The sequence below is a fragment of the Coregonus clupeaformis genome, unplaced genomic scaffold (genome assembly GCF_020615455.1).
Source record: "Coregonus clupeaformis isolate EN_2021a unplaced genomic scaffold, ASM2061545v1 scaf2099, whole genome shotgun sequence".
Taxonomy (NCBI): Eukaryota; Metazoa; Chordata; class Actinopteri; order Salmoniformes; family Salmonidae; genus Coregonus; species Coregonus clupeaformis.
Window position 1 is genome coordinate 38,561 of NW_025535553.1, and position 20,366 is coordinate 58,926.

The following is a 20,366-nucleotide window of genomic DNA, read 5'->3' on the forward strand; positions in this document are numbered from 1 at the left end:
CCTTAGGGAGGCGAGATTATTGGGTAGGATTTAGACCTTCACTGTCTCTGGTCCACACTCCAGTCCAGTTGGTGGCGGTAAGGCACCTTAAAGTTGGTTGCCAACCGCAATATATAAACTCCACAGTAGAAGAAGAAGAAGAAGGAAAATGGCGGAATTGGCAAACGAAGGTGAGCAGTGTCCGTGTGAAGCAAAACTGTTGAATTATTTGCATGGCCGTTGACTTATATATTTTTACATTACTGTGTAATAAAAGCAGTGGGTCACAGCCTTTCAATAAAATATTGTGTAATAAAAGTAGTGGGTTACAGCCTTTCAATAAAATAGTGAAACTAATGTTGTTTCAGTCCGGCTACATAAGAAAGCAAACGTTAGCTTTCACTATACAGGTAGCTAGCTACCATAGCAAGCCAGCCAGCCACATCTAACTTCGACTATTTAGGCGGGGATGGGAAGCTGGCTAACGTTAGCTAATCAGATATTTTTGGTAATGTTACTTTTAACTATATTTAGCAAGGTATATTGTAGCTAATCAGTTAGCTAGTAAATGCACATTAACGCACGTTTGCTACCTTGTTAGCTATACGGGTTGTTCATTTGTGACAGTCAGCTAGGTTGCTAACAATTTCCTCAGCTAACTACCGTTAGCCGGGGATATGACTCACTTCATGGGCTATGGCGAACTTAGTTAGCTAGCTACCATTTAAGGCTAACTTTCTTTATCATGCATTGGCATTAGTGCTAACTAGCTATTTGTCAAGGACGTTTAGTTAGCTAATAAAATCACGAACACTCTTGAAAGGTAGCTAGCTATGTGGTCACTCCACTTGCCCGCAATGTACCTTTAGCCAAGATAGCAAATGTTGCTAGCAATCTTAGCTAATGAATGTTGCACATTCTGAACTGGGTGGCTAATTTAGCAAGTCTGCTGGGTGCGCCTAATCTTACGACAAATCCTGTTAGCTAACTAGCTTTGTGGCTTGTAGTTGGCCAACGCTATATTGTGACCGCATTTATATTACCCAAACCATCCTAATTGTGTAGTTAACTAGCTAGTTAAGGTTGGATATATGGATTGGAAGCTAGGTCATGATGTCACTGCCGTACACAACTACTACTACTTTTAATCACTGTTATGACAACAGTTGTTTCAATCAAGCTACTCAAATTGTGTGAGTTGAGCTGGATCATATGCTTATATTTATTTACAAAGCATGACAGTCCTTTCTCTGATCCTGGCCTGTAGAGGTGCTAGTTGTCCTGGCAGTTTCCGTTGGCTACGCCATGAGTTTTGATGGTATAAATCCAATGCGCTTGTCAATGTGGTGTCCATACATGTAGCCTACGTTTAAAGAAGGTTTTGTTTGATGAACCGATTGACCTTTTTGAAATGGCTAATTTGATTTAGATACACATTTTTTTTTTAGTAAATATAATGTCTCTATTTTAGGCTAGTATGGTAGTTTTTGTTGACTGAACTGATTGGTGTTGTTTACTTTGACCGCTGAATGGAATAAAGGATTGTGTAATGCAAGTTGTTTATTCTCAAACCTTGCATCATGGCCATTTGGCATCTATTCAGAAGTATCTCAACTGAATGGGGAGAGTTGGTAGTCTGTGTGCTAGACCCAGTTAGCAGAAAGTTGGAGGAAGGACAAAACAAACAGTCTGAATCCATGTGTTGGGATTATTTTTGGCAGAAATACTTTGTCTGTCTAGGTGTATGGTTTAGCCTTAGCTAAATATTCCTGCATTTCCTCAAGTGGCACTTTCAGCATCTTTGTGGAATTAGAAGCACATGCCTATGTTAAACAGAGAATCAAGTGTGCCTGACTTGGAATTGCACAGATGTAGGCTTTCTGCAAAAACATTATGGCAGAACCTGCGTCAACTCTAAACTGCTAGTCATCTGCTTTACTCTTGTGCAGCACTGATGAGCTTAAATGCATGTGTGTCTCAGAGCAGACAGGATGTATTGTATGAGGTTTTGCTGTGCTTGTACATGGTGAAACAGATGGGGATTATTTGTTATGTTCCTCTGGGTACCAGCTCATGTGGGAGTAGAGGGGAATGAGTGGATATTATTGCCAAGCTCTTAAACATCATAATGTTGAGATGGAATTGTCAATCAGTAAAACAGAAGGCAAGGGATTAATAAGAACAGTGGTTAAAAATAAGTGGCAAGAGTTGTGGAACAGGGAGAGTAAGGGAAAACACCTGTATAAGATCGGGGCAGGGCGTTTGCTCATGACAGTTGATTTTGACAGTCACTGTGACAAGATGGTTTTCATTGTTGAAACAAACAACTGATTCACAGGCTGTGATGTCTTGATATTAGGCCTACACTTCACACACGTCACCTAAGTGTACTCTTCGGTATGGTAAAGCATGATTTCCCTCTTTTTCATTAAACAGAGAAGCCTGCCATAGCGCCACCAGTGTTTCTGTTCCAAAAAGAGAAAGCACAAAAGGTAAGCCAGATGGTAATCTATTCTTTCGATCCCCTCACATTCATGGAAATCAATGGGCCTTCTTCATGGAAATTCACTGTAAAGCTTCATAATTTGACTCTGTTGTTTCTAGTCTGAGAAACACAGTTGACCTAGTGCTGCTCTCTATTACAGCGATCAGCAGATGGATCGAGTGCAGAAGATGGAGAAGGTAGGCTAAACTTACATATGATCTGACTATCAGCCTATTTCATCATATGATTTCCATCTAATCTTATAATGTCCTTAATAATATTGTAGTTAATTTACCAGGGATAAAATTATACTGCATAGTAGGGCAGACCCCATTTAGTCCACTGGTTGATAGGCTGTTGATCGACCTAGATTGTTTTAGCCGAGCAGTCGCAAATAGATTTTATTTTTTTCATGGCACACAAGACACCTGTCTGATTCACACCTGTCTCAGTGGACTAATCCATTGCGGAGGCCGCGGGGATGCCATGGTCCAAGAAGAAGGGGAGTGTGGCTAAGATGCACAAGGCACGTCTCTCTCCAGAATGCGCTCTCTCCCACCATTTCGTGCGCATTCATTGTTTCATAACTTCATTGTGTGACTTGTTTGCCTTTTGATTGTTAGTGTCTTATCAATTCCCCATTACATATATCACCAGTAGTACTGTTAATTCCCATAATTTCTCATTTACAATGCTTGTTTGGTTATGGTTATTTCTGTTAATGCATTCAATATATTATTATCATTATTATTATTATTATTATTATTATAGTCTCATTGTTGGAGTGGACACGTTGTTTGCAAAGCTCAAAATCTATGCTACACTTGTGAGAAACAAGTTTTGATTTATTTCAAAATAAACCAAAACTTGATTACTTCTTATCCATTGCACAAATAGCCTACAGCTGTGTCTGTCCCGAGCTCACTGGAGCAGGAAACTCTGAGGGCGCAGAATATTGTATACAATTTTGCAAGTTTGCTAGTGCGAGCTTCGGGCCAGACCCAGTTTATACAATGTTTCAAGTTCATTGCTAACAGGCCATGCGTATCCAATGTGATTTGAAACCCCACCTCTTTAAGGAATACCTGGGATAGGATAAAGTATTCCTTCTAACCCCCCAAAGTGTAAAGTGGTTATCCCACTGGCTATAGGGTGAACGCACCAATTTGTGAGTCGCTCTGGCTAAGAGCGTCTGCTAAATGACGTTAATGTGCCCTTGAGCAAGGCACTTAACCCTAATTGCTCCTGTAAGTCGCTCTGGATAAGAGCGTCTGCTAAATGACTAAAATGTAAAATGTTATAGGATATTCATTTTTATCAGGATATTTTCTACCTGCAAGCTGCAGTGTTTTTATTTGTTGACTTTATGAAGGCTATATGTACGTAGTTGGCAATGGCAATAGAAGTTACTTTTAGATTTGTATCATTGTCATTAAATCAAATCAAAATGTATTTGCCACATGCGCCGAATACAACAGGTGTAGACATTACAGTCAAATGCTTACTTACAAGCCCATAACCAACAATGCAGTTTAAGAAAAAAATAGCAAATAGTCCGGGTAGCCATGATTAGCTGTTCAGGAGTCTTATGGCTTGGGGGTAGAAGCTGTTAAGAAGCCTTTTGGACCTAGACTTGGCGCTCCGGTACCGCTTGCCGTGCGGTAGCAGAGAGAACAGTCTATGACTAGGGTGGATGGAGTCTTTGATAATTTTTAGGGCCTTCCCTTGACACCGCCTGGTATAGAGGTCCTGGATGGCAGGAGGCTTGGCCGCAGTGATGTACTGGGCCGTACGCACTACCCTCTGTAGTGCCTTGCGGTTGGAGGTCGAGCAGTAGCCATACCAGGCGGTGATGCAACCAGTCAGGATGCTCTCGATGGTGCAGCTGTATACTTTTTTGAGGATCTGAGGACCCATGCCAAATCTTTTCAGTCTCCTGAGGGGGAATAGGCTTTGTTGTGCCCTCTTCACAACTGTCTTGGTGTGTTTGGAGCATGATAGTTTGTTGGTGATGTGGACACCAAGGAACTTGAAGCTCTCAACCTGTTCCACTACAGCCCCGTCGATGAGAATGGGGGCGTGCTCAGTCCTCTTTTTTCCCCCTGTAGTCCACAATCATCTCCTTTGTCTTGAGCACGTTGAGGGAGAGGTTGTTGATTTAGATAAAATGTTGATTAACCATATGACAATGATTTTGAAATACAAACATTTTATTATAAATTAAATGAAACAGTTCCACAAAAATGTGCATATGAAAATCATAACTGACACGCAGATCGGTAGAAATGGTAAGATAAATTGGCACTCCCAATGGGAAAGTTTGCTGACCCATGGTGTAGCCTATTACCAGCAACTTCAGGAGAAGCAGCAGGAGGAGGGGGGTCAGGAACAGGTTTTTTTATTCTGGTTAGGCCATCTTGATCTCTGGCTCCCTCCTTTAGTAATTTGTCTTAATTATTTAATCAAACAGTGTGCTTAAAGCCAAAGAACACCATCCCAACTGTGTAGCACGGGGGTGGCAGCATCATGCTGTGGGGGTGCTTTGCTGCAGGAGGGACAACAAAGTCAAGGTATTGGAGTGGCCATCACAAAGCCCTGACCTCAATCCTATAGAAAATTTGTGGGCAGAACTTAAAAAGCGTGTGCGAGGAAGGAGGCCTACAAACCTGACTCGGTTACATCAGCTCTGTCAGGAGGAATGGGCCAAAATTCACCCAACTTATTGTGGGAAGCTTGTGGAAGGCTACCCAAAACGTTTGACCCAAGTAAAACAATTTAAAGGCAATGCTACCAAATACTAATTGAGTGTATGTAAACTTCTGACCCACTGGGAATGTGATGAAAGAAATAAAAGCTGAAAGAAATAATTCTCTACTATTATTCTGACATTTCACATTTTTAAAATAAAGTGGTGATCCTAACTGACCTAAGACAGGGAATTTTTACTAGGATTAAATGTCAGGAATTGTGAAAAACTGAGTTTAAATGTATTTGGCTAAGGTGTATGTAAACTTCCGACTTCAACTATATATGGAAAAATACACGTTTAAAAATGTCAGCCAATCGATTAGTCGAAAGAACAGACTCTCAGTCGACCAGTAGGACAGCCCTACTGCATATCTTAGAGCCCAGCTAGAGCATTTTAATGGGATTTTTGAACGGAAGGCTAAAATAGGACAATTTGCTCATTTCCAGGTTCAGACAAAGACGATGGTGGCTACTGTCCTCCAGTGAAAAGAGAGAGGACTTCATCTTTAACACAGTTCCCACCTTCACATTCTGGTAATGAAACACATTAGAGAAGTATTTCCCTGCTGACTGTATTTTCCTTAAATTTTCCTTTATTTTTGGAAAATAATATAATATTGTCTAGATTTGGTCTTGTGTGTAATGCAGTGTCTCTCCTGCTCTCTGCAGGGTCTAGTAAGAACAATGTCTTCATGCCCTCAAGTTTCTGCCAGTCTCCAACTGGGAATTCAGAGGACTCAGAGCCAGGTGAGACTTGTCTACTTCTTCTAGTAACTCCTCATCATAAAGGCTTCACTCATGAAGTCTCCAGTGGTTGACTTGTATGTAAGATGGATTGTATGCTTGTAAACTGTAGTCCAGCCGTGTTTATTTAATGTGTTTATTTAATGATAAAATGTAGTGAGGATACAAAAATACTAGTGACCGCTGCCATTAGTGATTGATCTTTTTAACAATTCTACCTGTTCTGTTTTTTATTCCTCTCGCCAGAAGAGAAGCCTGTAGGGTTTCGTTTAAAACCACCAACTCTCATCCACGGCCAGGCACCTAGTTCAGGTGGGTATTGATGCCTGTGTATGTGTGGTTCAGTGGAGGCTGGTGGGAGGAGCTATAGGTGGACGGCCTCATTGTAATGGCTGAAATGGAATAAATGGAACTGAGTCAAACGTGGTTTCCATATATTTGATACCGCTCCATGTATACCATTCCAGCCATTACAATGAGTATCCTCCTATAGCTCCTCCCACCAGCCTCCACTGGTGTGGTCTGGTATGTGGTGTGCTGACCTGACTAGAAGGAGAAAAACTGGGCCCTTGTTATAGCCCATGACTAGGCCCCAGAAGTTTTCAGGAAAAACTCCTTGCCCTTGTAAATTATAAACGTAGATGGCAGTACAGCATGTTAATATGGATGGACGTGCATGGTGGTAGTTCTGATATAGTACATGGTAGTTGTGACATAGTGTTGATATAGTACATGGTGGTGTGTGGTAGTTCTGATATAGTACATGGTAGTGCATGTTAGTTGTGATATAGTGCTGATATAGTACATGGTGGTGCATGATAGTTGTGATATAGTACATGGTAGTTGTGACAGTGTTGATATAGTACATGGTGGTGTGTGGTAGTTCTGATATAGTACATGGTAGTGCATGTTAGTTGTGATATAGTACTGATATAGTACATGGTGGTGCATGATAGTTGTGATATAGTACATGGTGGTGCATGATAGTTGTGATATAGTACATGGTAGTTGTGACATAGTGTTGATATAGTACATGGTGGTGTGTGGTAGATCTGATATAGTACATGGTGGTGCATGATAGTTGTAATATAGTAAATGGTGGTGCATGGTAGTTGTGAAATAGTACATGGCATGGTGGTGTATGATATAGTATAGTACATGGTTGTGCATGGGGTAGTTCTGTAAGGCATTCAGATCCAATCCATTAGCAGATTGTGTTCCAGGCGTCCCCAGTCAGAAACCCAAGGAGCAGCAGCGCAGTGTGCTCCGGCCAGCCTTGCTCCAGGCCCCACCAGCCAAGACCAACTCAGAGTCCACTAACGGGGTGAAGAAGTCGTCCGACGGATCATCAGAAGGGTCGACCCTCTTCCAGAACAACACTGAGCACTCAGACGGCCTCGCTAAGTCACCGGTGAGGACTACATGGCGTCACTTGAGATTTGATTAGCTTGTAATTGCATAGACCTACTTTTTGGAAATCATTTAGGCCATCATATTACTGTCAGAATACTGCAGTTGTTGTTTATTTTCGGTTGCCCAATTATTTATTTTTATTTTTATATAATATAATATAATATGCCATTTAGCTTACGCCTTTATCCAAAGCGACTTACAGTCGTGTGCATAAATTTTTACGTATGGGTGGTCCCGGGGATCGAACCCACTACCCTGGCGTTACAAGCGCCATGCTCTACCAATTAAGCTACAGAGGACCACATATAAATGAAAGCTGAATTCTCCAAACCCATCATGATGACTGACTGCTGTATCTTGTCTCCTGTAGAAACATGAAAGGGAGGATGGAGCGAGCAGAGAGAAGAACGATTGTTCTGCAGAGTCCTCTTTCGTGTTTGGGCAAAATATCAAAGACAGAGCAAAGGTGGTTATTTCCCCTTTAAATTATCACTTCGAATTGTTCAAGGGTGATGTTTAAATATCCAATTTATTAAAAAATATATATATATTCTGACGTTTCTTGCGAACGGTTCTCTTTCTCTCTCTGTCCGCCTCTCTTTCTAGTTGGAAGAGAATACTAAAGATGGCAAGTTGTTACCCATGGATTCTCAGGAGGGAACAAACTATTTCTTACAGTACATCGCCACCCCCAGGTAACATTTTATGTCACTGGCTTTTCAGACCTCTCCTCTGGCAGAGAATCTGCTTCTTTGATTCCAGATCAGACTTGTGTTTTTTCCACTATTTTTAAGGTTTTACATGCAGTGATCGCAATATGATTGTTTTAGCTACCTTAGTTGAATGCATTAATTGTAAGTTGCTCTGGATAACAGTGTCTGCTAAATGACAAAAATGTACTAATCTTCTTGTTCTTCTCGATTCCTTTCAGTTCAAAGAACGCCATACACAATACCGACAAGGAGGCCAAATTTGTCTTTGGACAGAACATGTCAGAGAGAGTCCTTGTGAGTAGAGACTGTCCGTTTGATTAGTGAGGGCGTTGCCCTTTAGGCCATGACATAGACCGTAGAGATGGTGATTGAGCAAACCCAGTTGAACCCAAATCGAGATGGCTCCTGAGAAATGCAACAGCCTGGGACTGTTATGATAGCATACAGTAAATCCAAGCATGCAGTTGTCAGGACGATGCAAAGAGAATGTGATTGAATGGAGACTAGAAAACTGTGTGTGCACACTTATTTTGACTTTACATTTACGTCATTTAGCAGACGCTCTTATCCAGAGCGACTTACAAATTGGTGCATTCACCTTATAGCCAGTGGGATAACTTTTTTTTTGGGGGGGGTTAGAAGGATTACTTTATCCTATCCCAGGTGTTCCTTAAAGAGGTGGGGTTTCAAATGTCTCCGGAAGGTGGTGAGTGTCTCCGCTGTCCTGGCGTCGTGAGGGAGATTGTTCCACCATTGGGGTGCCAGAGCAGCGAACAGTTTTGACTGGGCTGAGCGGGAACTGTGCTTCAGCAGAGGTAGGGGAGCCAGCAGGCCAGAGGTGGATGAACGCAATGCCCTCGTTTGGGTGTAGGGACTGATCAGAGCCTGAAGGTACGGAGGTGCCGTTCCCCTCACAGCTCCGTGAGGCAAGCACCATGGTCTTGTAGCAGATGCGAGCTTCAACTGGAAGCCAGTGTAGTGTGCGGAGGAGCGGGGTGACGTGAGAGAACTTGGGAAGGTTGAACACCAGACGGGCTGCGGCATTCTGGATGAGTTGTAGGGGTTTAATGGCACAGGCAGGGAGCCCAGCCAACAGCGAGTTGCAGTAATCCAGACGGGAGATGACAAGTGCCTGGATTAGGACCTATGCCGCTTCCTGTGTAAGGCAGGGTCGTACTCTCCGAATGTTGTAGAGCATGAACCTACAGGGATCGGGTCACCGCCTTGATGTTAGCGGAGAACGACAGGGTGTTGTCCAGGGTCACGCCAAGGCTCTTCGCACTCTGGGAGGAGGACACAACGGAGTTGTCAACCGTGATGGCGAGATCATGGAACGGGCAGTCCTTCCCCGGGAGGAAGAGCAGCTCCGTCTTGCCAAGGTTCAGCTTGAGGTGGTGATCCGTCATCCATACTGATATGTCTGCCAGACATGCAGAGATGCGATTCGCCACCTGGTTATCAGAAGGGGGAAAGGAGAAGATTAGTTGTGTGTCGTCTGCGTAGCAATGATAGGAGAGGCCATGTGAGGATATGACAGAGCCAAGTGACTTGGTGTATAGCGAGAATAGGAGAGGGCCTAGAACTGAGCCCTGGGGGACACCAGTGGTGAGAGCACGTGGTGCGGAGACAGCTTCTCGCCACGCCACTTGGTAGGAGCGACCGGTCAGGTAGGACGCAATCCAAGAGTGAGCCGCGCCGGAGATGCCCAGCTCGGAGAGGAGGATCTGATGGTTCACAGTATCAAAGGCAGCAGACAGGTCTAGAAGGACAAGAGCAGAGGAGAGAGAGTTAGCTTTAGCAGTGCGGAGAGGCTCCGTGACACAGAGAAGAGCAGTCTCAGTTGAATGACCAGTCTTGAAACCTGACTGGTTTGGATCAAGAAGGTCATTCTGAGAGAGATAGCAAGAGAGTTGGCTAAAGACGGCACGCTCAATAGTTTTGGAGAGAAAAGAAAGAAGGGATACTGGTCTGTAGTTGTTGACATCAGAGGGATCGAGTGTTGGTTTTTTGAGAAGGGGTGCAACTCTCGCTCTCTTGAAGACGGAAGGGACATAGCCAGCGGTCAAGGATGAGTTGATCAGCGAGGTGAGGTAAGGGAGAAGGTCACCGGAGATGGTCTGGAGAAGAGAGGAGGGGATAGGGTCAAATGGGCAGGTTGTTGGGCGGCCGGCCGTCACAAGTCGCAAGATTTTATCTGGGGAGAAAGAAGTTAAAGCATAGGGTAGGGCAGTGTGAGCAGGACCAGCAGTGTCATTTGACTTAACAAACGAGGATCGGATGTCGTCAACCCTCTTTTCAAAATGGTTGACGAAGTCATCCACAGAGAGGGAGGGAGGAGGAGGGGGGGGGAGGATTCAGCAGGGAGGAGAAGGTGGCAAAGAGCTTCCTAGGGTTAGAGGCAGATGCTTGGAATTTAGAGTGGTAGAAAGTGGCCTTAGCAGCAGAAACAGATGAAGAAAATGTAGAGAGGAGGGAGTGAAAAGATGCCAGGTCCGCAGGGAGTCTAGTTTTCCTCCATTTCCGCTCGGCTGCCCGGAGCCCTGTTCTGTGAGCTCGCAATGAGTCATCAAGCCACGGAGCTGGAGGGGAGGACCGAGCCGGCCGGGAGGATAGGGGACATAGAGAGTCAAAGGATGCAGAAAGGGAGGAGAGGAGGGTTGAGGAGGCAGAATCAGGAGATTGGCGGGAGAAGGATTGAGCAGAGGGAAGAGATGATAGGATGGAAGAGGAGAGAGTAGCGGGAGAGAGCGAAGGTTGCGACGGCGCATTACCATCTGTGTAGGGGCAGAGTGAGTAGTGTTGGAGGAGAGCGAGAGAGAAAAGGATACAAAGTAGTGGTCGGAGACATGGAGGGGAGTTGCAGTGAGATTAGTAAAAGAACAGCATCTAGTAAAGATGAGGTCAAGCGTATTGCCTGTCTTGTGAGTAGGGGGGGATGGTGAGAGGGTGAGGTCAAAAGAGGAGAGGAGTGGAAAGAAGGAGGCAGAGAGAAATTAGTCAAAGGTAGACGTAGGGAGGTTGAAGTCCCCCAGAACTGAGGGGTGAGCCATCCTCAGGAAAGGAACTTATCAAGGCGTCAAGCTCATTGATGAACTCTCCAAGGGAACCTGGAGGGCGATAGATGACAAGGATATTAAGCTTAAATGGGCTAGTGACTGTGACAGCATGGAATTCAAATGAGGAGATCGACAGATGGGTCAGGGGAAAAATAGAGAATGTCCATTTGGGAGGGATGAGGATTCCTGTGCCACCACCCCGCTTACCAGATGCTCTCGGGGTATGCGAGAACACATGGTCAGACTTGCAGTGCATTCGGAAAGTATTCAGACCCCTTCACTTTTTCCACATTTTGTAACGTTACAGACTTATTCTAAAATGTATTAAATAAAAATCCTAATCAATCTACACACAATACCCCATAATGACAAAGCGAAAACAGGTTTTTAGAAATTTTGCAAATGTATTAAAAATAAAAAAACATGCCTTATTTACATAAGTATTCAGTCCCTTTGCTATGAGACTTGAAATTGAGCTCAGGTGCATCCTGTTTCCATTGATCATCCTTGAGATGTTTCTACAACTTGATTGGAGTCCACCTGTGGTAAATTCAATTGATTGGACATGATTTGGAAAGGCACACACCTGTCTATATAAGATCCCACAGTTGACAGTGCATGTCAGAAAAAAAAACCAAGCCATGAGGTTGAAGGAATTGTCCGTAAAGCTCCGAGACAGGATTGTGTCGAGGCACAGTGGCCTCCATCATTCTTAAATGGAAGAAGTTTGGAACTACCAAGACTCTTCCTAGAGGTGGCCACCTGGCCAATACCATCCCTATGGTGGTGGCAGCATTATGCTGTTGGGATGTTTTTCAGTGGCAGGGACTGGGAGACAGGATTGAGGGAAGGATGAATGGAGAAAAGTCCAGAGAGATCCTTGATGAAAACCTGCTCCAGAGCACTCAGGACCTCAGACTGGGGCGAAGGTTCACCTTCCAACAGTACAACGACCCCAAGCACACAGCCAAGACAACGCAGGAGTGGCTTCGTTACAAGTCTACGAATGTCCTTGAGTGGCCCAGCCAGAGCCCGGACATTAACCCAATCGAACATCTCTGGAGAGACCTGAAAATAGCTGTGCAGCGACGCTCCCCATCCAACATGACAGAGCTTGAGAGGATCTGCATAGACGAATGGGAGAAACTCCCCAAATACAGGTGTGCCAAGCTTGTAGCGTATACCCAAGAAGACTTGAGGCTGTAATCGCTGCCAAAGGTGCTAAAACAAAGTACTGAGTAAAGGGCCTGAATACTTATCTAAATGTAATAGTTGTTTTTAATTTTTAATACATTTGCAAAAATGTCTAAAAACCTGTTTTTGCTTTGTCATTATGGGGTATTGTGTGTAGATTGATGAGATGTTATTTAAAAAAAATCAATTTTAGAATACTTTCCGAATGCACTATATCAGGAGTGGACTGAATGAATGGACTTTATTATTGCACTGTGTCGTGATGTGACTTACTTTAATTTATGACTGTTATTTATCGAATCACCTATCTATGTTTAATTGTCACTCTATTAAATGTATCATGTAACAATTAACTCATTTGGAATTTGGGGCACCACGGAAGAAGTTGTTTAACGAGTTACCATCTCCCGAATTAAACTCTTAGAAGATATGTTATATATCGATAACAGTCACTTATTAAATATTTACCTCTTATCAGTCTCATTCTGAATGTCGCATAATCCTTGAACCTGGATGAACCCTAACCTTATTGATGAATCAGCAAATACACAAATTGCCTTAATTATTTATTTACTAACTAAATAATAACACAATACAAACACACACACACACACAGGTTATTGATTACTAACGTAAAACAATGAAAACAGGTCCCTAGTGGACTGAACTAACAATAGCATGACTGCTTGGGTAGAAGGAGGGTCAGAGTGGAAGGGAAAGACAGAGATTCAAACTATCGTGGTTACTTTGGAAACTATGCTCACGGAAATACAAAAATGCTTAAAACCCCACTAAATGCTCATTCGGATTAGAAATGCAACATGTATTTACGTGTAGCTGTCCTCGATAGTTGAGTTGATGATGTAGGACTCTGGTTTGCCCACCAGAGATCCCAATGTCCTATTAGTGGTTAGAATGGATACTTCAGATGTACCAGCGGTTGTCTGGGAGGGATTGTCCTCTCCTCTCGTGTCTTTAGTGAAAGTTCTCTAGACGACTATACATGCCAGCTGCAAACTGAAATGATAAGGTCTAGTGCATTGTCTTCTTCTTCACCTCGTGTAGAGGTTGAGAGTTTCAGAGTTTCTCCATTTCAAACGTGTGGACTAACGTCACGTTTTCTGGGCTTCCTGGTCTGGTAGAAATTCAGCCATTTGCAACGTTTAGCTCACGCTTCACTTCTGCTGGTCTTCTTGAAGAAATTCAACCATTTGCAACGTTTAGCGCACGCTTCACGTCTGCTGGTCTAATATTAAAATGTTTTTCAAGGCTTTTAATGCACTCTGGGTAAAAGGGGCGTTCCATCATGTTTGTGCTCATCTGGGCGTGGCCACTGACTGAGAACAAATCAATATGGAAAACAATCATCTCATCTAGAATGCTAAAATCACATTGTTATCTTCATGAAAGTATTATTATACTTAATCATTTGTTTTATACAACAATTAGATGCAAACCTCATAACTGGGAAGTGTACACCCCCAGAGATAGTTATGTTGTTCCACCATCTTTAATGACATCACAACATAGTAACGAATTTGACATGATTGTTCTTTAAGTCCCCACCAACCATTTCCCACATACTTTTAAGTAGGAATATTGTTTCATTATCCACTTTTGGATTTTTGAGTTTTCGCAGGAATACTTCCTTTTGTTAACAAAGGGGTCCTTTCTCCCAATACTTCATGGCAAGGAAGAGAAAGTCTACACGGTATTTACGACCGGTCATAAAACTGGCCCCCAGGAAAGGGGGTGTTCAAACCTTTGCTTTGCCGGCATGTTTGATCCTCAACCCATGAGGGCAAGTCATGACAACTGTAGAGACAATGCATGGTTGGCTGACAGTGTACTGTGTGTTTTCAGAGCCCTCCCAAGGGAGGGGAGGCATCAGTGGAGGACTGTACAGTCTTACCAGCTCCTTCTGTGTCTGAACCCTCTTCAAAGGATAACATACCAGGGAAGGGTAAGACGTAAACACACACAACCCACAGCCCAGTGCTGATCCCTGTGTATATTTCTAGTTAACAACTAGTGTCATTAACTTGTTACGTGTGTGTGTGTGTTTAATCACAGGTAACAACGTGACAGAGTCACTGGAGGAGTCTGCAGCAGCGTACACCAAAGCCACAGCCAAGAAGTGCATCTTGGAGAAGGTAGACGTCAAAACTGGAGAAGAATCAGAAAGTAACGTTTTGCAGGTCGGTGGCTGGTCTCTGTGGCTGACGATATACGAATACATCAGGGCCCATATTCACCTAGCGTCTCAGAGTAGGATTGCTGATGTAGGATTCGTTTTAAATATTACTATTACATGGATGGGGGGGATCCATGTAATAGTAATATTTAAAACTAATCCTACATCAGCAATCCTACTGATCCCCCCCCCCCGATAAGTAATGTGTGTGTGTGTCTCCCCCCTCAGGTCCAGTGCAAGTTGTTTGTGTTTGACAAGACAGCCCAGTCGTGGATAGAGCGGGGTCGAGGGCTGCTCAGGCTTAATGACATGGCATCCGCAGATGACGGATCACTACAATCACGTCTAGGTAGGTACACACTGGCCTGTATACTCACCTGTACACATTTTGACTGATTGTTTGTCTCAGTAACTAATATACTGAAAAAATATATAAACGCAACATTCAACAATTTCAAAGATTTTGCTGAGTTACAGTTCATATAAGGAAATCAGTCAATTGAAATAAATAAATTAGGCTCTAATCAATGGATTTCACATGACTGGGAATACAGATATGCATCTGTTGGTCACATGTACCTTAAAAAAAGGTAGGGGCATGGATCAGAAAACCAGTCAGCATCTCCTTCGCATAGAGTTGATGGCTGTTGATTGTGGCCTGTGGAATGTTGTCCCACTCCTCTTCAATGGCTGTGCGAAGTTGCTGGATATTGGCGGGAACTGGAATAAGCTGTCGTAAACAGTGATCCAGAGCATCCCAAACATGCTCAATGGGTGACGTCTGGTGAGTATGCAGGCTATGGACATTTTCAGCTTCCAGGAATTGTGGACAGATCCTTGCGACATGGGGCTGTAAATTATCATGCTGGAACATGAGATGATGGCTGCGGATGAATGGCACGGCAATGGGCCTCAGGATCTCGTCACGGTATCTCTGTGCATTTAAATTGCCATTGATAAAATTGTGTTCGTTCGTAGCTTATGCCTGCCCATACAATAACCCCAATGCCACCATGGGGCACTTTGTTCACAACGTTGACATCAGCAAACCGCGCCCACACTACACCATACACGTGGTCTGCGGTTGTGAGGCAGGTTATAAATTCCCTAAAACAACATTGGAGGTGGCTTATGGTAGAGAAATTAACATAAAATTCTGTGATAACAGCTCTGGTGGAAATTCCTGCATTCAGCATGCCAATTGCTAGCTCCCTCAAAACTCGAAACATCTGTGACATTGTGTTATGTGACAAAACTGCACATTTTAGAGTGGCCTTTTATTGTCCCCAGCAAAAGGTGCACCTGTTAGTGAGCATCATGCTGTTTAATCAGCTTCTTGAAATGCCATACATGTCAGGTAGATGGATTATCTTGGCATAGGAGAAATGCTCACTAACAGGGATGTAATAAAAATGTGTCCACAAAATTTGAGAGAAATAAGCTTTTTGTGCATATGGAAAGTTTCAGGTATCTTTTATTTCAGCTCATGAAACATGGGACCAACACTTTACATGTTGTGTTTATATTTTTGTTCAGTGTAGGTTAACTCACAAGCTCAAACTAAGAACATACCTGGCTTGACAGGTTTATGTGGATTGAATGGTCCAAAATGTATTGAACAAGTTTTTTTAGCAGTGGTTATAGACCTTTACCTTCTCTGTCAGAAACAGTTTGATCCAGTCCCACTGTATGCCTAACTGATTTCATGTATAATGTGTGCTAAAGCGTTTTTGCAATGGGTACACAAATGTACCTATTTTTTTCTGTTTACAATTTTTATCTAACGTCCTTGACCCATATACCTCTGTGTGTTCCCACAGTGATGCGGACCCAGGGCAGCCTTAGGTTGATCCTGAACACCAAGCTGTGGCCTCAAATGCAGGTGGACAAGGCCAGCGAGAAGAGCGTCCGTGTCACCGCCATGGACACAGAGGACCAGGGGGTCAAGGTCTTCCTAATATCGGTATGACATCACCATCGCCCAGCGTTTAGCCTGCTTCATGTTATTCATGTATTACACAGGGGGGGTCCTAACAAACCACACGGAAGCCAACAGAACGAAATGTGGAGGGACCTACCTGAATTCTTCCAATAGACTCTTGATTTCGTTACAGAACATTTTCTGTTTGGAGTAACCGGTTTCTGTTGCAAAACGTTTTGTAACTGTTTGCAACCGCTTGCTACGATCTTTGTCTAAATTAGTATACCCCTGTGTTTGTACCTGTCCCTATTCAAATAAATTGGTTTGAAATGTGGTGTAGTACTCAGTAGAGACACTAGAGGGAGTACAGGGATAAGGAAGTAGACAGGTGCTTGAAATAAACGCCTCATCAGACAACAGTGTTTCTGATGACTTCTGTGTCCCTGTCATTGTGGTTCAGTTGAGGCTAGTTTTTAGGACAGTGCAGCAGTTGTCTGTCTGATGTGTTGTTTATCCCTATTATTATTGTTGTGGTGTTTTTAACGACTTCCCTCTCTCCGTCCCTACTGTTATTGTCATGATCTCCAGGCTAGTTCTAGGGAGGACACAGGTCAGCTGGCTGCAGCGCTACACCATCGTATCCTGGCCCTGAAGAGCCGGGCGGACCAGGAGCCCCAGGAGGCCCCGGCTGCAGACTGCGCCCCCGAGGCTGACTTGCCCCACTCTGAAGGGGACAGCGATGAGGAAGATCAGGTCAACAATGCAGCAGCTGCAGGTCTGGTCAATAACTAGATCTCTAGTGGGATTACTGTGTGTGTGTGTGTGTGTGCGCGCAAGTGCATCAGTCTCTGGTTTAGACCAGAGATTGATGTATGTGAGTGGCTTTGGTATGCGTCTGTGGCATTCCAGCACTATTAGTGTGACTTCAAGGTTCAACTGCCTCTGTGGTATATTGTGAATAATTATTCCCAACGGTGCCCATTGATCTAATCGTTGTAGTCTTCTCCCTGCAGTTAGTAGCATGTCTTCATGTATCTTTCCAATCACTATTTCTGTACTACTAGTCTTCCTGTCCACCATATAGTAATACAGGTATTAACATTTGTTGTTGCTCTGACCCACAGTTAACTCAGAGGAAGGAGAGGCTCAAGCTGCTGGAAGCACATAGCGTTAGTCCCCCTAAAGGATTGCCTGCTAGGATACTGCTACTGATGTTTGGGCATTTTACTGCAGGCATCCCAACGAACACCCTACCCTGACCAACATGGGTCCTTCAGACCAGTACTTTGGGGTATCTAGAAGTCTAGCTCCAGTTAATTTTTTCTTTGCATTCAATCAACATAAAAACATCTGGAGTTGTATTTTTCTCTTTTCGTTTTGTTATATTTTCGTGTTTTCTATATTTTGTTCTCTCAGCTGCAAAAATAAATACTTATTGTTGCAGCCGAGACAGCTTTTTTGGTTAGGGACTTGGCTGCTCATCATATTGATGAGTGTGAGGGTGTTTTCCTCTCCAACATTTTAAGGTATGGCACATGTTTAAGACTGCAGTTTCTACCTTGGGACTTTTTTACTCACCAGACCACCACCACACCTCTGGGACCCAACCAACCACCCCAGGCTCCAGAGGAACTCCTGTCTGTCACCATATACTGACCTGTCTTATGGTCAGTTGTTTGACTGGTTTCTACATCATCCCCATCTATTCAGCTCTCACATGGGGGCTGATTCCGACCCGAGTTAAGCGTGCGTAAATGGAACGTAATTCCCTTTTTATGCACTTTTCTCTCTGACCTTGAACTTAATCCCCTAATAATTCCACCGCCTTTATGCGTGAGGAAACCATGAATATGGCAGCAAACTGAAGCAGATACAAATTTCCCACAGTAAAGTTTATGAAATGCTGTGTCATTATGCAAAATGTAAATTGTACGGCCTTTTAACTTGCAGGGATGGGCACTCTCGAATGTCTTAATTATAGGCTACCCCTACTTTCTCTGTTTCCTATTTCTATCATGTTAAATATTAGCCACTATCAGTATCGACCGTCAGTAGGCCTAATAACCACACTTATACCATGGCATTGTTAAACCCGTTTCTGATTGGCTTGAAGGGCATTCTAGAGCGTGCATTATTTCCTTATAACGCACGGTATATCAGCACAATGGCTATAGTTCATCCTTACATGTTCTATGTTTGAGCTGCATTGAAAGTGTCGAATTGAAAACATTATTGGCATTGTTGAATTCGATTTTCATAATCGCAAGCAAGGTCTGATGGTTTGGTTAGCTAAACTAGCAAGTCTGTTTGTTTGGTTACAAAGGTAACTACTGTTGCTATCTAGTTAAGTTGCTAGCTACCTTAGTGGATGTTGAACACATTTCTAGAGGCAAATGTGTTAAATTATTGCCATGGTATAAAAGGTATATTCAACTTGGGGCTCTATGCGATCTCTGGGAAATAATGCAACTTGGTGGAAGGTTAGGTCCATTACGCTAGTGCGTCGTGGAACATACCTTCCACGTCGTTCATTATTTTCCATAGAACGCATAGCCCCTCGTTGATTATCCCTTACATATTTGTTCTGCCAATTTACTGTTCCCTTTAGTTGGTGTAGCCTACTTTATCATTTCATTTCATTCAAATTGCCATCGATAAAATGCAATTGTGTTCATTGTCCGTAGCTTATGCCTGCCCATACCATAACCCCGCCGCCACCATGGGGCACTCTGTTCACAACGTTGACATCAGCAAACCGCTCGCCCACACGACGCCATACACGTGGTCTGCGGTTGTGAGGACTGTTGGATGTAAAGCAACGTTGGATGTGGCTTTCGGTAGAGAAATTCTCTGGCAACAGCTCTGGTGGACATTCCTGCAGTCAGCATGCCGATGACAAGCTCCCTCAACTTGAGACATCTTGTGGCATTGTGTTGTGTGACAAAACTGCACATTTTAGAGTGGCCTTTTATTGTCCCCAGCACAAGTTGCACCTGTGTAATGATCATACTGTTTAATCAGCTTCTTGATATGCCACATCTGTCAGGTGGATAGATGATCTTGGCAAAGGAGAAATGCTCACTAACAGGGATGTAAACAAATTTGTGCACAGCATTTGAGAGAAATAAGCTTTTTGTGCTTATGATCATTTATTTCAGCTCATGAAACATGGGACCAACACTTTACGTTTTGCATTTATATTTTTGTTCAGTATACATTCTGCATGTCATGGTTTTCATTTCTGACATCTTGAGGATTTATATTGTGATTATAACATATTTTTTTATTTGATATTATATGAATATTTTATCAATTGTCATTTGAGGAAAAAAAGAATGTTGGAATGAAGATTTATTTAGTTGTTTTTTTTGTGTGCGTTCAAACAACCGTGCTACCCTTGAACCGCATGTACATTTGAATATATTAACCTTTAGTAGAACACAATGTTTCTCAACTCCACTCCCTCTTTACAAAATAAAACAATTTGGACTGACTTTTGTATTTTCCATTATGAAACCTTTGATCCTTCATTAAATGCTCTAATCAATTTTCCCAGATTTAAAAGAGCTGAAATAGGGACTTTAGATTCAATTTACTACACTTGCAATGACATTCATTCACAACGGGCAGTGGGAAGGAAGGTTGAGAAGTTTCCACTAATTTGACAGAAGTTTGTGTTCAATTGTTTTTTGGTTCAAACTGAAATCTCGCTTTTGGTGAGATATAATTGGTTGTTAGTACACAGTAAGTAATCTGTGAGGACGACTACTACTATACACACACATTGTGTCCGGTGGGAATGTTCACACCAGGGCATCTTAATATATTTTAGGTGGGAATTCCGACCCAAGTTAAGCCCGCGTAAATAGAATGTAGTTTCCTTTTTTATGCACATACATTACCAGTCAAAAGTTTGGAC

The 20,366-nt window shown here is 43.1% G+C and overlaps 1 protein-coding gene across 1 annotated transcript; it reads left to right on the forward strand.

Annotated features, from left to right (window-relative positions):
• The first annotated feature begins 148 nt into the window (after positions 1-148).
• LOC121581267 (ran-binding protein 3) lies at positions 149-18,458 on the forward strand. Its single transcript, XM_041896776.2, has 16 exons — positions 149-170; positions 2,416-2,471; positions 2,625-2,661; positions 5,660-5,746; positions 5,882-5,959; positions 6,203-6,268; positions 7,180-7,367; positions 7,740-7,835; positions 7,976-8,064; positions 8,301-8,376; positions 14,196-14,295; positions 14,406-14,530; positions 14,755-14,875; positions 16,347-16,489; positions 17,036-17,222; positions 17,572-18,458. Exons 1-16 carry the CDS (start codon positions 149-151, stop codon positions 17,613-17,615), a joined length of 1,515 nt encoding a protein of 504 aa, XP_041752710.1. The 3' UTR covers positions 17,616-18,458.
• Positions 18,459-20,366: the final 1,908 nt, after the last annotated feature.

What these genes read in the sequence shown, in the direction of transcription:
- LOC121581267 (XM_041896776.2), top strand. Translation starts at nt 149, where the DNA reads ATGGCGGAATTGGCAAACGAAG. An exon ending in GAGTGCAGAAGATGGAGAAG is followed by an intron (nt 2,662 to 5,659) that starts GTAGGCTAAACT and finishes GCTCATTTCCAG; the next exon opens with GTTCAGACAAAGACGATGGT. An exon ending in ATATCAAAGACAGAGCAAAG is followed by an intron (nt 7,836 to 7,975) that starts GTGGTTATTTCC and finishes CTCTCTTTCTAG; the next exon opens with TTGGAAGAGAATACTAAAGA.